This window comes from Plecotus auritus (genome assembly GCF_963455305.1).
Source record: "Plecotus auritus genome assembly, chromosome: 13".
NCBI classification, from domain to species: Eukaryota; Metazoa; Chordata; class Mammalia; order Chiroptera; family Vespertilionidae; genus Plecotus; species Plecotus auritus.
Window position 1 is genome coordinate 5437835 of NC_137779.1, and position 13573 is coordinate 5451407.

Genomic DNA, 13573 nt, shown 5'->3' on the forward strand with positions numbered 1-13573 from the left:
CTGCTCTAGAGACGCCGCCCTCCCCACAGGCCCACGTTCTCTGAGCCTCCTCGTCACAGACTCCACTGGGGTTGTGAAGCCCACCGTGGCCAATCAAGACCAACGACTAATAGTAACTCACATGCTCCCCTCTTCCCCGTGAGCGACGACACCTGGACTGTAAGCTTCCTCAGCTGCACTCCTGCTCCACAGGGCTGTGGTGAGGATTAAAGGAGCTAATCCACATCAAGAACCTGACACGGTGCCTGGCGCAAAGTAGTTGGTAAATGTTGTCATTAGACTTATTATAAAACCTATTGAAAAGCAGGAACGCAAGGAGCTGCTGATGGGGAGGAAGCCCTGAAAAGGGTGGACAGCAGTGCTTCTGAGAGCGGTCATGACCCGCAGCAGCAGCCCCTGGGACCCTTCCCACAGCTGCTGGGTCCAAGATGCTGGAGGGTTTCAGCGAGCCCTCCTGGGGCAGGGGCTGGCTCATTTGAGAAGCCCTGCTCTCCGAGGTGCTTCTGGGTGGGCGCTGATGGCCTGACCAGCTGGCTCTGGGACCTCATAAGCCGATCACTGAGGACTCCATCTTCCCTGCACGTCTCGCTCAGGCGCCTGTGGTGACAGGTCCTGCCCCACCCCTTCCACTTGGGAGAAGAGCCCAAGTCACCTCTCCAGAGGATGACTGTTGGGGACTGAGGGTGGCCCCGATGAACCGGGTGTAAACCTATTCGTCCCCCAGGTGAGCCTGCACAGTGGGCCTTGCTCCGAAAGTTAAAGACCGATGCTCTTAAGACTAAACGAGCCCCACAACCAGCTCGCCTGGGAAGAGGAGGTGAGGGAACCCGTGCTCGGCCAGCTCTCAGTGAACTTAACAATTAAACTTAAGGAGAGCACACATCATGAGAGGATACATGGGACTGATGCCCCGATGCGGGTTTCCTTAGCAAAGCTAGCTGCTAAGTACAGAGAATGAAAAAGGACATCAGTCCGTAAACACAGCGTCCCGGGCGAAGCATCTTCAGTGCTGTCTCATGGGGGGTGGGGAGTGAGTTGAGGTGAGTATCTGAAGCATCAGCTAATGGATGGGAAACATAGAATTACCACAGACAGTTATAGAGCCTTTTATTGCGTAACTAGCAGGCACAAATTCCAAAACAATTTTACAACGCTTAAAGGGTTGTACAATAATTACAGGAACAGAATGTACAATAAAAATGAAAAATAAGTGCAGAAGGAAGGGTGACATGGGTAACACACATTTCCATAAAAGGTATTTCAGTATTTCTGTGCAGCATTTTTCTTTTGTAAAAACAGGGTGACCTTCAACCGGGACAAGAACGAAAATGCTATGTGTGGGAAGCTCGCAGCTGCTGTGGGGACCAACAGGCTGGCTAGCCTCACTCCTGGTTCCCAGCCTGGAGGGCCTGAGGCACTGGACAGCTCCGAGCTGTGCATTTGCAGTTCCAATTGCAAGGAAGGCAGTGGTGGATCTTTGGGCCCGACTGCTCTTTGGCAAATAAGAACCATTTGCATTCTGAGGCAGAGGTGCCTTCAGTTCCCAGAGCTCGGGGTGGAGCCGCCGCCGCCTCAACAAGTGCCCGTTGTGTAAAGGGCACCTCTGACCTACCGGCTCTGGGGGAAGGGGATTGAGAACAGGGAAAACATGACATTAGGACACAGACATTAGTGCAAGGCTGTGGGACCCATGTGCAAAAAGCGGTGAGCGTCGTGCAGACACGGTGCCATCTGCCCCAGGACACAGAGCCTCCGACGCGGGCCTCACTGAGGCTTGAAGCTGAGGAACGGGCGGCGCAGAGAAGGAAGCTGGCGGCCTCCTAGCACCGTGTCTCTCGCCACCTGGAACTTCTTCCCGGATCCTGGCGCCGTGGTCCACAGCAAACTCTGCGGTGTTCTTAAAACCGAAAGCACTGGTCTCCACGTGCCTGGACTTCCTCTAGGGCAGAAGCAACGCCTTCATTGCAGGTCGTGTCTGAGGAACACACCGCTTCGCCCATCGCAGATGACTCATTATTCAGAAACCTGTCCTCTGGGGACATGGTCACCAACTCAAGACCACTGCTGGGCCTTTCCTGAGGACCCACTGCGCCCAATGGAGGGTGGTGGTTGCAAGAAAGAAGAGGGACAGCTCAGTGTGTGCAGCAGGCAGAGGAGGCTTTCCAACGGGGCTGGAGCTGCAGTCAGGAGCATCCCCTCGGCATCGGCGAGCCTGGCACTTAGGGTGTGCGATCAGCAAGTGGATGAGTCTTCTGGAGATTGGACCCTTTCCCCAAGCGACTCAGTGATGTGAACCCGGCAGAGGCGTCCACACAGTGACTCAGTCAAGCAAACACCCTCAAGGTGCTCCTTTCATGACAGTTTACGGTCAAGCTACAAAGTTGATTGTGAATCAGACAGTTCTGTGACAGTGCAGGTTTATTCAGCATGTATTGAGGCAACTTTGATAATTGTGACTTCCTCACATGTGTGAAGGAGCACTACGGGACAGAATACATGGGTAAAGCGAGGAAAGGGTGGCACATTACGGGCACGGCTCAGAGGCTAACCCAGGTGGGACCAGGGAAGTCCGACTCGCACAGTTTGCAGGGCCCCCGGGCAGAGGCTGTGGGCTGCCGGCCTCGAGACCACAGCTCGTCCACATGCGCTGTGAAAATGTCTGCAGTGGTCGCCAGCATTTATAAACAGAGATGGCACAAAAACATCCAGATTCCTGGAGTCTCTTGAGAAATAAATGCTCTGGCAACCCCGGATCCATTTTTCCGCCTGGCAGCCCGAGTGGAGCTGGGAGCTGCTGTGCCACTGGGTGTGCCCTGGCCCCCCTGCTGCCCCTGCCCCCACTCCGCACCTGGCTCCCCCCATTCTCCTTCCTCACTACTGCCTGGCCTCTAGTCTAGGTCAGATGTGAGCCACACCCACACAAAGCGGCTGCAGTCAGCAGGTACAGGAATGTGCTCAGCATTCAGAATAAGAAAGGTCTCTCTAGCTGCTGAGGAAGCACCTAAATGTGTCCCAGAGCTGACACCTGTGCTCTTCCATAGCTTTGGGGCAGCTGCTAGTCAGCAGGACACTCTCTAAGGAATTCTTGAAAGCTAATGTCCAATTTTTAAAAACCAGCAAGGTAGTGAAAAAGAAATAAAACAAGATGACTGTATAATCTTACCTCACAAGAAGTCCTTAAAGGGGACGAGCTATGTGAAGCAGGTCGCAAGAAGGCTTTACATGGTCAGAGGAGTAGCCGAGTTTCCGATGAGAGAGAGGTGCCATACAAAGTCCGGGAGCAGAGGGTTTCTCTTCCCGTGGCTCACGGCAGTGACGGGAGGGAGGGGTGGCGCAGAAGGAGCTATGGCCTGGGGCGCTGCGCCCACGGGAAGGAAAGTCTAGTTTCCTGTGATAAGGCAGAGCAGTAGACCACATGTGATAACACGGTGGTGCCCCTACTAGGATGTGGCCAAGTGACACACCACGTGGAGGATGAGTGCTTATCTGAAGCCATGGAGACTTCAGGATGATAGTAAAATAGAAGATCAAGATAGAAAAATTAAAGAACATCTCATGATAGAACAGTGAAAAGAAATGGAGCAATTCATTGTTTCCTTCCAAGAGAGATCGTTATACTATTTTTAGAAAGTGGCAAAGTCCTCTTCATACATGCTTGGAGATACTCCAAACTTAAGAGATTTTTGCAACAGGTTAGAAAATTCACTTATTGCACAATGCTTGGTAGGGAACAGATAATGTTGATTTTTTTTTTTTCTTACCCAACTCTCTCAAGAAAATGTTTTACTAAAACATCTCACTTAGTTTTAACAGGCAGGGAGTTCTAAGGGCTGAATAAATGGGAACGAACTTGCAACAATGAAGCTATGCTTTTGGATGTCCATGATCATGAACTCAACAGTCACTGACAGCACAACAGAACATCAGAAAAACTGGCAAACAGTCACAAAATAAGGCAAGTGGGTTAAATTAATAATTGAAAATTTGTTAGAAAACATGCAAAAATAATACTGAGTTTTTTTCAAAAAAGTTTTAAGCTTTCATTAAATGTTTGTTTCTGGTAAAAATCGGGAGTTCCACATCTACATTTGTAATGGGGCTTTGAAAAGCCCAGAAAATAGAAGGGCCAGCACCCCGCTGCTCAGTTGTTGTTCTCTTTGGTGGTGATGGTGACCAGCTGTTTGGCGGCCTTGGCGATGTCATACGCACACTGGATGACCTGCTGTGTGACCAGCTGGATGTCCGTGGGCGGGCTGCAGTCCCCGGGAAGGGTCTTCTTGCATTCTGACTGCAGTCGGTAGGCACTGGATGTCAGTAAGCGAAGGGAAGTCCTCACCATGTCAGACTTAGGTTTCTAAACAGAAAACACAGCCATTGGCCATGAAGTGCAGGGTGGACATCCAAGAGTGGGAACAAACATTCTTCTGAAAACAACTTCAGCTGCTGCCCAGTGAGAGCAGTTTTGTCATGCACCTTTCAACAGGGTGCTCAGAGCACTGCAAGCTTTGCAACCCCTGGTGGGTGTGAGATGCCAAAGTGCTCTTACTCAAAGGTCAAAGTGCATGCGGTATCATTTTAGTAGGATGTGCTATTCTGAGGTAGGTTCTGAAAAACATTATTCCACTTGACAGAAATATTCCAGATTTGATTTTATTAATTTTATTCTATTAATGCTTTGTTTTTATTCTATTAATGCTTTGCTTTCCAGCACTGGGTTCAGACATTCTTATCTTATTAAAACCAGTATTCATGTAGAACAAAAATATTTCAATACTGTATCTGACTGTTTACAGATGTAAAACTCTTGGTGCCACAAAAAGAATAATGTACTATCAAGGTAATGAAGAAATTTCTTGCAGTTTTTTTAAAAGGACCTGAACCAAGTAAGTAGGAAGTGACTTACTTTGGGAAATAATGCTGCCATTTCTGTAACAGCCAGGTGTATCCTCTCTGAGCAGGGACTATAACTGCAAGAATATTGAAAAGGTTATTCAAAGACAGGAAAATAATTCAGAGACAGAAACACTCAGGGGCTAGCACTGGTCCATGTATATTCCCTAATGAAGGGGCTGAGGCCGAGGCTAGCCACTGTGGGTCCCACACCAACAGGAGGCACCTGGTTACAGATCAGGGTCCCCCTCTCCTTTCTTGAAAGTTCATCCCATCTAACAAAACAGTCTCCAGGGACGAAGCATAGGCAACATGACACTACTGGCCAGGTGGGGCCACAAAGCGGTCTGCAAAGATATTCACACCCCCTCAAGCTGGCCACTTACTTCTCATCTTCCCAATTTCTTGAAGCAAAATAAGGATTTCCATGCAAAAGGCCACAGAAGTTAAAAATAAAGTATTAAAAAAAAGACTTTAGAATTGGAGCCTACACCTCAACACTTAAAAACGAACAGACAGCTCGGCTGATTTGGCTCAGTTGTTGAGTATCGACCTATGAACCAGGAGGTCATGGTTCAATTCCCAGTCAGGGCACATACCCAGGTTGTGGGCTCATTCCCCAGCAGGAGGTAGCCGATCAATGATTCTCTCTCATCACTGTTGTTTCTATCTATCTCTCCCTCTCCCTTCCTCTTTGAAATTAATATATTTTTAAAAAGCAAAAACCTACAGACATTTCTAAATTCCTTCCATTCAATGCATCTGAACTGTTGGGACGTCTAAAGCTTTACTTTGAACAAAGAGGGGGCACTGAGATCAGCGTCATCTACTTGCTCAATCACTTATCCACTTCCTCATAAAGCTACCAGGACTTTGTAATAAAATGCTATGGCCCTAGCCGGTTTGGCTCAGCGGATAGAGCATCGGCCTGTGGACCAAAGGGTCCTGGGTTTGATTCTGGTCAGGGGCACATACCTTGGTTGCAGGCTCCTCCCCAGCCCAGGCCCTGGTCAGGGCTTGTGCAGGAGGCAACCAATTGATGTGTTTCTCTCACATTGATCTTTCTCTCTGTCTCTCCCTCTCTCTTCCACTCTCCCTAAAAATCAATGGAAAAATATCCTCAGATGAGGATTAACAACAACAAAAAGCTATGAGCACAGCCAGCTCTTGGCTTGTGGACAAGCTCAAAAACAGCAAAGTGCATTCAATCGGCCCATCCTCATACTTTCGTGCAGGGCTCCATTCTCAGTGCTTTGCAAAGACTCATGTAATCCTCCCAATACCCCTATGAGGTTGGTACTACTATCACACCCATTTTTCAAATTAGGAAACAGAGTCCTGGAGAGGCAGAGAACTTGTCCAAGGTCCTGCAGCTGGTAAGAGAGCAGAACTCAACCCTGGCCATCCAGCCTCCAAGCCCAGGACCCTCACTGCCACACTACAGGCCTCTCGTGGCACGAGGCAATGAATTCACACTTTTTTTTTTTTTTTTTTTTTTTTTAATAGCAAGCCCCTTTTCACTGATGACTGGTGATTTGACTTCTTAGGTGATGAAAACTGGAATATTTGAGACTTTGGTTTCATTTATGGTTCTTATTATTGGCATTATGACAAGCAACATATGGGGTTAGTTTCCTGCAACTTAAAAATGTTCTATTTCTGTCCTGAGTACATGTCAAAAGGTGCAGAGACAGAGACAAACTGAACATGGTGCTACGGGACAGCTCTTAGGTACCACACTGCCCCCAGGCCTGGGTATTATGTCTGGAAATGGCCCGCAAGCCCAGGAGGGAGATGGACATGGGGAAAGTGCTTTAGGAGCTTGTTTCCGGCATGTTAGGAAATATGGTGTGAATACAAAGGTTTGGCCTTACACAAGAACCCACATGGTGCCGAAACCGGTTTGGCTCAGTGGATAGAGCGTCGGCCTGTGGACTGAAGGGTCCCAGGTTCGATTCCGGTCAAGGGCATGTACCTTGGTTGCGGGCACATCCCCAGTGGGAGGTCTGCAGGAGGCAGCTGATGGATGTTTCTCTCTCATCGATGTTTCTAGCTCTCTATCCTCTCCCTTCCTCTCTGTAAAATATCAATAAAATATATTTAAAAAAAAATTAAAAAAAAAAGAACCCACATGGCTATGTTTTAAAATTTCCCTCCTAAGACACAAAGCCAAATGTCCTTCAGCATCCATCCTAGCACTTAACACCTTCAAGAAACATTCTTTCCCCATTTTTTAGCTCATGAAGTTGGCTTCTGCTTAAAAATTGTCATCAGCAACCTCTGTACTTCATCTTTGTAAGAAATCTAGTATCAAAACTATTTTAATAAAGACTGCCTACATTTTAATAACTATGTATGGTGCCAGGTGGGGGATTACTTCGTAAATTATATAAATGTCTAACCACTAAGCTACACACAGGAAACTAATCCTATCTAATAAAAGTGTAATATGCAAATTAACCACCACTCTGTTACACCCACAAAGCCACGCCCATTGGCCAATCAGGAGCGAGTATGCAAATTAACCCAACCAAGATGACTGCAGCCAGAGAGAGAGCAGGAGGGAGGCTTGGGTTTCCCCGGCAATAGAGGAAGCCAAGCTTTCCGCACACCCTGGCCAGCCCAGGCCTCCACTCCAGGCTACAAAATTTCAATTATAGAAGATAAATAAATCCCAGCAAAAATGGTGGCAGCCACAGAGCTGGAGAGAGCAGGAGGCTAGAGTTGCCCCCGGAGATGGAGGAAGCCAAGCTTTCCACCTGCTCTGGCCGGCCAGGCCACCACTCCAGGCTACAAAGTTTTAATTATAGAAGATAAATAAATCCCAACAGAAATGGCTGCCGCCACGGAGTGAGCAAAAGGCTTGGCTCCGCTCCAGGCTACAAAGTTTCAATTGTAGAAGATAAATAAATCCCAGATACCAGGGCCTCCGCTTGGGTCGCCAGGGGGCGTGGCTGGCCAGCAAACAATCACAGGCCCCTAGCCCAGGCCGCCCCACGCCCCACGGGAACCCCCACCCTGATCCGGGACACCCTTCAGGGCAAACCAGCTGGCCCCCACCCGTGCACCAGGCCTCTATCCTATCTAATAAAAGAGTAATATGCAGATTGACCATCACTCCAACACACAAGATGGCTGCCCCTATGTGGTCAAAGATCCTGCCCCCATGTAGACACAAGATGGCCAGCAGGGGAGGGCAGTTGGGAGGGCCCAGGACTGCAAGGGAGGGCAGTTGGGAGCAATCAAGCCTGCAGAGGAGGGCAGTTACGGGTGACCAGGCTGGCAGAGGAAGGAAGTTGGGGGTGACCGGGCCTGCAGGGAAAGGCAGTTGGGGGGGACCCAGGCCTGCAGGGGAGAGCAGCTGGGGGGGACCAGGCCTGCAGGGGAGGGCAGTTAGGGGTGACCAGGCCTGCAGGGGAGGGCAGTTAGGGGCAAACAGTCTGGCAGGGGAGGGCAGTTGGGGGCGACCAGGCCTGCAGGGGAGTGGTTAGGGGGTGATCAGGCTGGCAGGCAGAAGCGGTTAGGGGCAATCAGGAAGGCAGGCAGGCGAGCAGTTGGGAGCCAGCAGTCCTGGATTGTGAGAGGGTTGTCCGACTGCCCGTTTAGGCCCGATCCAGGTACCTTTATCGGGCCTAAACGGGCAGTCGGACATCCCTCGAGGGGCCCCAGATTGGAGAGGGTGCAGGCTGGGCTGACGGATATTGCCCCCCGTGCACAAATTTTGCGCACCGGGCCTCTAGTATAAAATATTACTGGATGTCAACTGTAATTGGGAAAAAAACATTCAGAAAAAAAAACTGCTTACATTTTAATGAAACCATCACATTTCAAGAAAATGGTTTATATTATTTCAAAATGCCTTCGAATGGGAAATCCTCACTTTTAACTTTGTGAGCAGTTAGAACTCACACCTAGTCCTCAGTTTCCCAGGGGACTAGGACCAAGCCTGAATGTGCCCACATGGGCTATTGGATCAACAGGAGGAAAAGGCATGGGTTTAGTTAGTACAATACAAGGTTGTGAATAAAAGCGTCTTGAATATGTAAGTAACCAGAGATTTTAATAGAACATCAAACAAGTTGTAAAATATAAATTCTCTACACCAGTTCTGGTTTAAAGCAAAAGAATGAGCTAATGATTAAAATCTTTACATCATTCTCTCATGGTCTTTTTTTTTTAAACCTCACCAGAGGATATTTTTTCCATTGATTTTTAGAGAGAATGGAAGGGAGGGAGGATGGGGAGAGCGAGAGAAACATTGATGTGAGAAAGACACAGCAATTGGCTGCCTTTTCTACACACGGTTGAAGCAGGGGATCGAACCTGCAACCGAAAAAAAGAAAACACAAACAAAATGAAAAACAAACAAAAAAGAACCTGCAACCGAGGCATGTGCCCTTGGCTGGGAATCGAACCTGAGACCCTTCAGTCCACAGGCTGATGCTCTAACCACTGAGAAACCAGCCAGGACTCTCATGGTCTTTAAAAAGAAATCAGATGATGACATTTATTGAATAAATCTGTACATTATAAAGTAAAAAAAATTCCAAATTGTACCAAGCACCATACTGCGATCTTTGAAGCTAGAAATGGCCCCGTAGGGCAGGTATTTGTATTTTTGACAATTACCAAAGAGAACAATGCAACGTAAGCACATGAAAATAGGATGTCACCCAGAACAGTTAACTGAAAGGAAGTTCTCAGAGGAGAAAAGAATGCGTTAGAACAAGAGCCAGTCCCTTCCTATGCTAAGAACTGGCTCTGCTCGAAATGGTTCTGCTCAGAGTGAGCCGCTATGTGAATGGTGATTCGAGCAGTTTTATCGGTAAACCACTTGTGTCTTAGACGTTTCATACATATACAAGCACAGGCACGCACGGGAGACGTAAGGAGTCAGGTTCACTTCAGGATATCTTTTACGTCGGCAAACTGGCTAGCTAAGGCAATCCCAGGGAGAGCAGTGGTGCCGGGAAGAATTAAGGGCGAGTTCTCAGGAGCTTCCCTCCCTTCTCTGCCTGGAACTAGGAATATCACTGTCCCAACTACACCGCGATTCTATTCCTAGAGACATTTATTTTCAGAGTACTTCATAAGAAGAATGAAAAACTGAAAATACCATGTAAAAAAAAACCTAAATTTACAAATTTGTTCTTAAACCTGTTACGTAAACCTGAAATGTTCAAAAACCTTTAAAATCGGGACATTGAAAAAACTCCATTTCTAACTGGAGCAGCACCTCTAGAGCATGTGCACGTTCTCCAGGCAGGATTTAAGCCCTACCTGTCATGTTTATTTTCTTGGGCTGCTCGTAAGAGTTCCTGGATGTTTTTGGTGATCTGCTCAGTTTTCCGGATGACGTCTTCGGTGCTGGGGAGGATGGGGCTTGGGGCCGTGGAGGGTTCTGCCATATCTGGTATTGAGCCATCACCTTGCCACACCATACTCCTCTGCCTTCCCTTCCTGCTTGACCTGTGGACATTACAGAAGAAGCTAAGTGCAGCAGGTGCTTATCAGCTGTTTCTCTGCTGCTAGGAGCCACTGCCATGCATTTGCTGAACACAAGAGCAGGCTGCTTTTGTGGTTTCCTTTATCCTGTCTGGCAGGAGACTCATGGTAAGGCTGTTTCACCAACAGACAGCCACAGCTCACATGGAGGCTCTTTCATTCACCACGGGGCTGGAAATGATGGCTCTTGTAGAAAGGGTAAAGATGGGGAAAGGGAGGGAATAACCGGAATGGGGAGGGTGTGTTATTAGAAAGCCATCCCTAACTGAGCCAGTCCCATGGGGTAAAAATGCAGAATATAATCTAACAGTGACTTAAAGTGAAGTACTGATTTGAAGCACATTACAGAGACTTAGAGACATAAAATGTGCTGGCAAAGGAAAAAAAGACCCCTGTGGCAATAACGTGTGATGAGAAGAGGTGTTGACCTATGAACTTATGCCTCAATATTTTAAGACTTTATGGGTGCAGGTGATGTACGTCTCCTGACCACGGCTGGCTAGATATCTGGTTTCAGAGCCCGACCCCCGGCACATCCTTCTGCAGCTGTACCCCATGTCATCTGGGTCCGTGTCGTTGGGAGTGTTGTCATAGTCACTTTCAGGCGTGCTGTTCTGCTTCTCCAGTCTGGACGCCTACAAGAGAAAAAAGGGGCCCATTGGTTCCAAGCATCAGACACTTCTTAGGAGCCACTCTTCTCCAGGAATCACTACTGCGTGGCCCAGACCTCATCTGGGATGGAGCCAAGCCTTTACTGAAAATCTAGCGGAAGAGGAGCAGTGGATACGGAAATACTCTCTTTCCTTTTGTGCACCGTTCTTAGCTCAGCGGCTACTCCATAAGCAGATCCTTGGTACAAACTAATGCAGACACACAGGCAAAACACCCACATTTCGTTCTCTAAGGAATATGAGTTTAACTATGACACGAGTCCCACTGAACAGCAAAATGCCCGCACTTAGACACCCATCGACCTTCAGCACTGGAAGCTGCCTGCACATTATCTAGTCTAATACCAGGTGAGAAAATGACACACCCAAGGCCACAGACTCAGCAGAAAAACAGGACCTAGAGCCCAGGCCTCCTGCTACCTCCAACATCCCAGGCCTGGGCGCTGAGGCTCACCACTGCTCAAAACACATACGGCTCTACAGGAACTCCTCAGAGGGGCGTTATCAGACCAGAAAACTAATATTAACTGATCGCCACATGTTGTTTGTGAATCAAAATAGATTAACCTGGTGTATACTTGATTTCCAACCATTTTTATCGTTTCCCAAAACACCTAACCCTCAAAATATAAAGATTTGATGCAACTGTGGAAATTAAAAAATGGGAGGCAGATTTAAAAGAGGAATGGTAAAAATGTGTTGAGCAAATGGCAACACTGCTAAGTATGGGGCCTTTCAAGGTGACAAAATTTGAAGGAGACCATATTCCCTTGAATTATTTAGTCAACATGGGTTTCCCTCGGTATATATTTCATCCACAATGCTTGAGAACGTCTTCATCTAGAATAGAAATCAGTGGAAACTGATTTAAAACCTAAACTGATTATTTCGCAAAATACAAATCTAAGCTATTTCCAGCTCTCCCCTTGAATTTAATCCAAGTTAATAAAAACATGTGACTTAAGGAATTATACTAATGCTGCAATAAAATGTGGCTAAAAAATAGCTATACAGGTGTTCCTTAAAGAATAGAGGATTGGCCCGGCCGGTGTGGCTCAGTGGTTGAGTACTGACTCATGCACCAAGAAGTCAGTGGTTCGATTCCTGGTCAGGGCACACACCCGGATTGCTGGCTTGATCCCCAGTAGAGGGTATGCAGGAGGCAGCAGATGGATATTTCTTTTTTTTTTTTTTTTCTTTTTTTTTTTTTTTAAATATATTTTATTGATGTTTCACAGAGAGGAAGGGAGAGGGATAGAGAGCTAGAAACATCGGTGAGAGAGAAACATCGATCAGCTGCCTCCTCCACACCTCCCACTGGGGATGTGACCGCAACCAAGGTACATGCCCTTGACCGGAATCGAACCTGGGACCTTTCAGTCCACAGACCGACGCTCTATCCACTGAGCCAAACCGGTTTCGGCGATATTTCTATCTATCTCTGTCCCTTCCTCTTTCTCTAAAACCAATTTAAAAATACGTATTTTTAAAAAAGAATACAGGATTGATTTTTTTGAGAAATAGAAACACTGATTAGTTGTTCCATTTACTATGCATTCATTGGTTGATTCTTGTACGTGCCCTGACCGGGGATCAAACTCGCAATCTTGGTCTATCGGAACGATACTCTAACTGAGCTACCCGGCCAGGGCCACAAAAATTTTTTTCAATTGACCCGCACAGTTCAATTGACCCACGTAGTTCAGACCCACGTAGTTCAAACCCACACTGTTCAAGGGTCAACTAGTGGTTGGACATCTGCATATGCAAAGGGCCAACTTAAGTTATAATCAGATTTTTTTTAAAAATATATTTTATTGATATTTTACAGAGAGAAAGGGAGAGGGATAGAGAGTTAGAAACATCGATGAGAGAGAAACATCAATCAGCTGCCTCCTGCACACCTCCTACTGGGGATGTGCCCGCAACCAAGGTACGTGCCCTTGACCGGAATCGAACCTGGGACCTTTCAGTCCGCAGGCCGACGCTCCATCCACTGAGCCAAACCGGTTTCGGCTATAATCAGATTTTTTAATGCAGGGGCTGTCAGTGTCCCCAACCCCCATGTTGTTTGAGGGTCAACTGTAAATTAAGAGCCTTATTTAAACATCTGGAGATCCTACAATGTAATCCAAAAGAGTGGCTACTTTAGAGTAAGTCAATTTAAGAAAAATCTACATAGAATGTAATTATTTGCTCCTCACTTGTAATGCTGCCTGGTCCTCTGAAGGCCCCTTTGTGGACAGGCAAGGCAGCCAGCCCCCAGGTGGAAGGCTCCTAAATTCACATCACATTTTGCTTACTATCTTCATGGCTTCTCTTTCCTCTCCCAGGGAAAATGCTCTCTTTCTCTGTCTGCTGAGGTCTTTCACGTTTCCCCCAAATGCTCTATTTGGTCCTAGCCACTTCAATAGAAGACACTTGTGCTGCCTCCTAAAATTCATACTTTATCCACTCAAATTCATCTGCCAAATGATTAAAAGTGTTAGCTTAGAGAGTTTAAGTTC

The 13573-nt window shown here is 47.3% G+C and overlaps 1 protein-coding gene across 5 annotated transcripts in view; it reads right to left on the reverse strand.

The window, feature by feature from the left end:
* Window positions 1–1090: 1090 nt before the first annotated feature.
* GIT2 (GIT ArfGAP 2) overlaps window positions 1091–13573 on the reverse strand; it is a 55889-nt gene continuing 43406 nt past the window's right edge. For 4 of the 5 annotated variants that reach the window (XM_080650143.1, XM_080650142.1, XM_080650141.1 and 1 more), the window contains 4 exons: window positions 10948–11030; window positions 10171–10359; window positions 4904–4967; window positions 1091–4354 (listed from right to left, as the gene is read on the reverse strand). In XM_080650143.1, the coding sequence (XP_080506269.1) occupies window positions 4142–4354; window positions 4904–4967; window positions 10171–10359; window positions 10948–11030 (549 nt within the window). In that variant the 3' untranslated portion in view covers window positions 1091–4141. The remainder of the gene's footprint in view (window positions 4355–4903; window positions 4968–10170; window positions 10360–10947; window positions 11031–13573) is intronic. The other variant, XR_013959549.1, reaches the window with a different exon arrangement.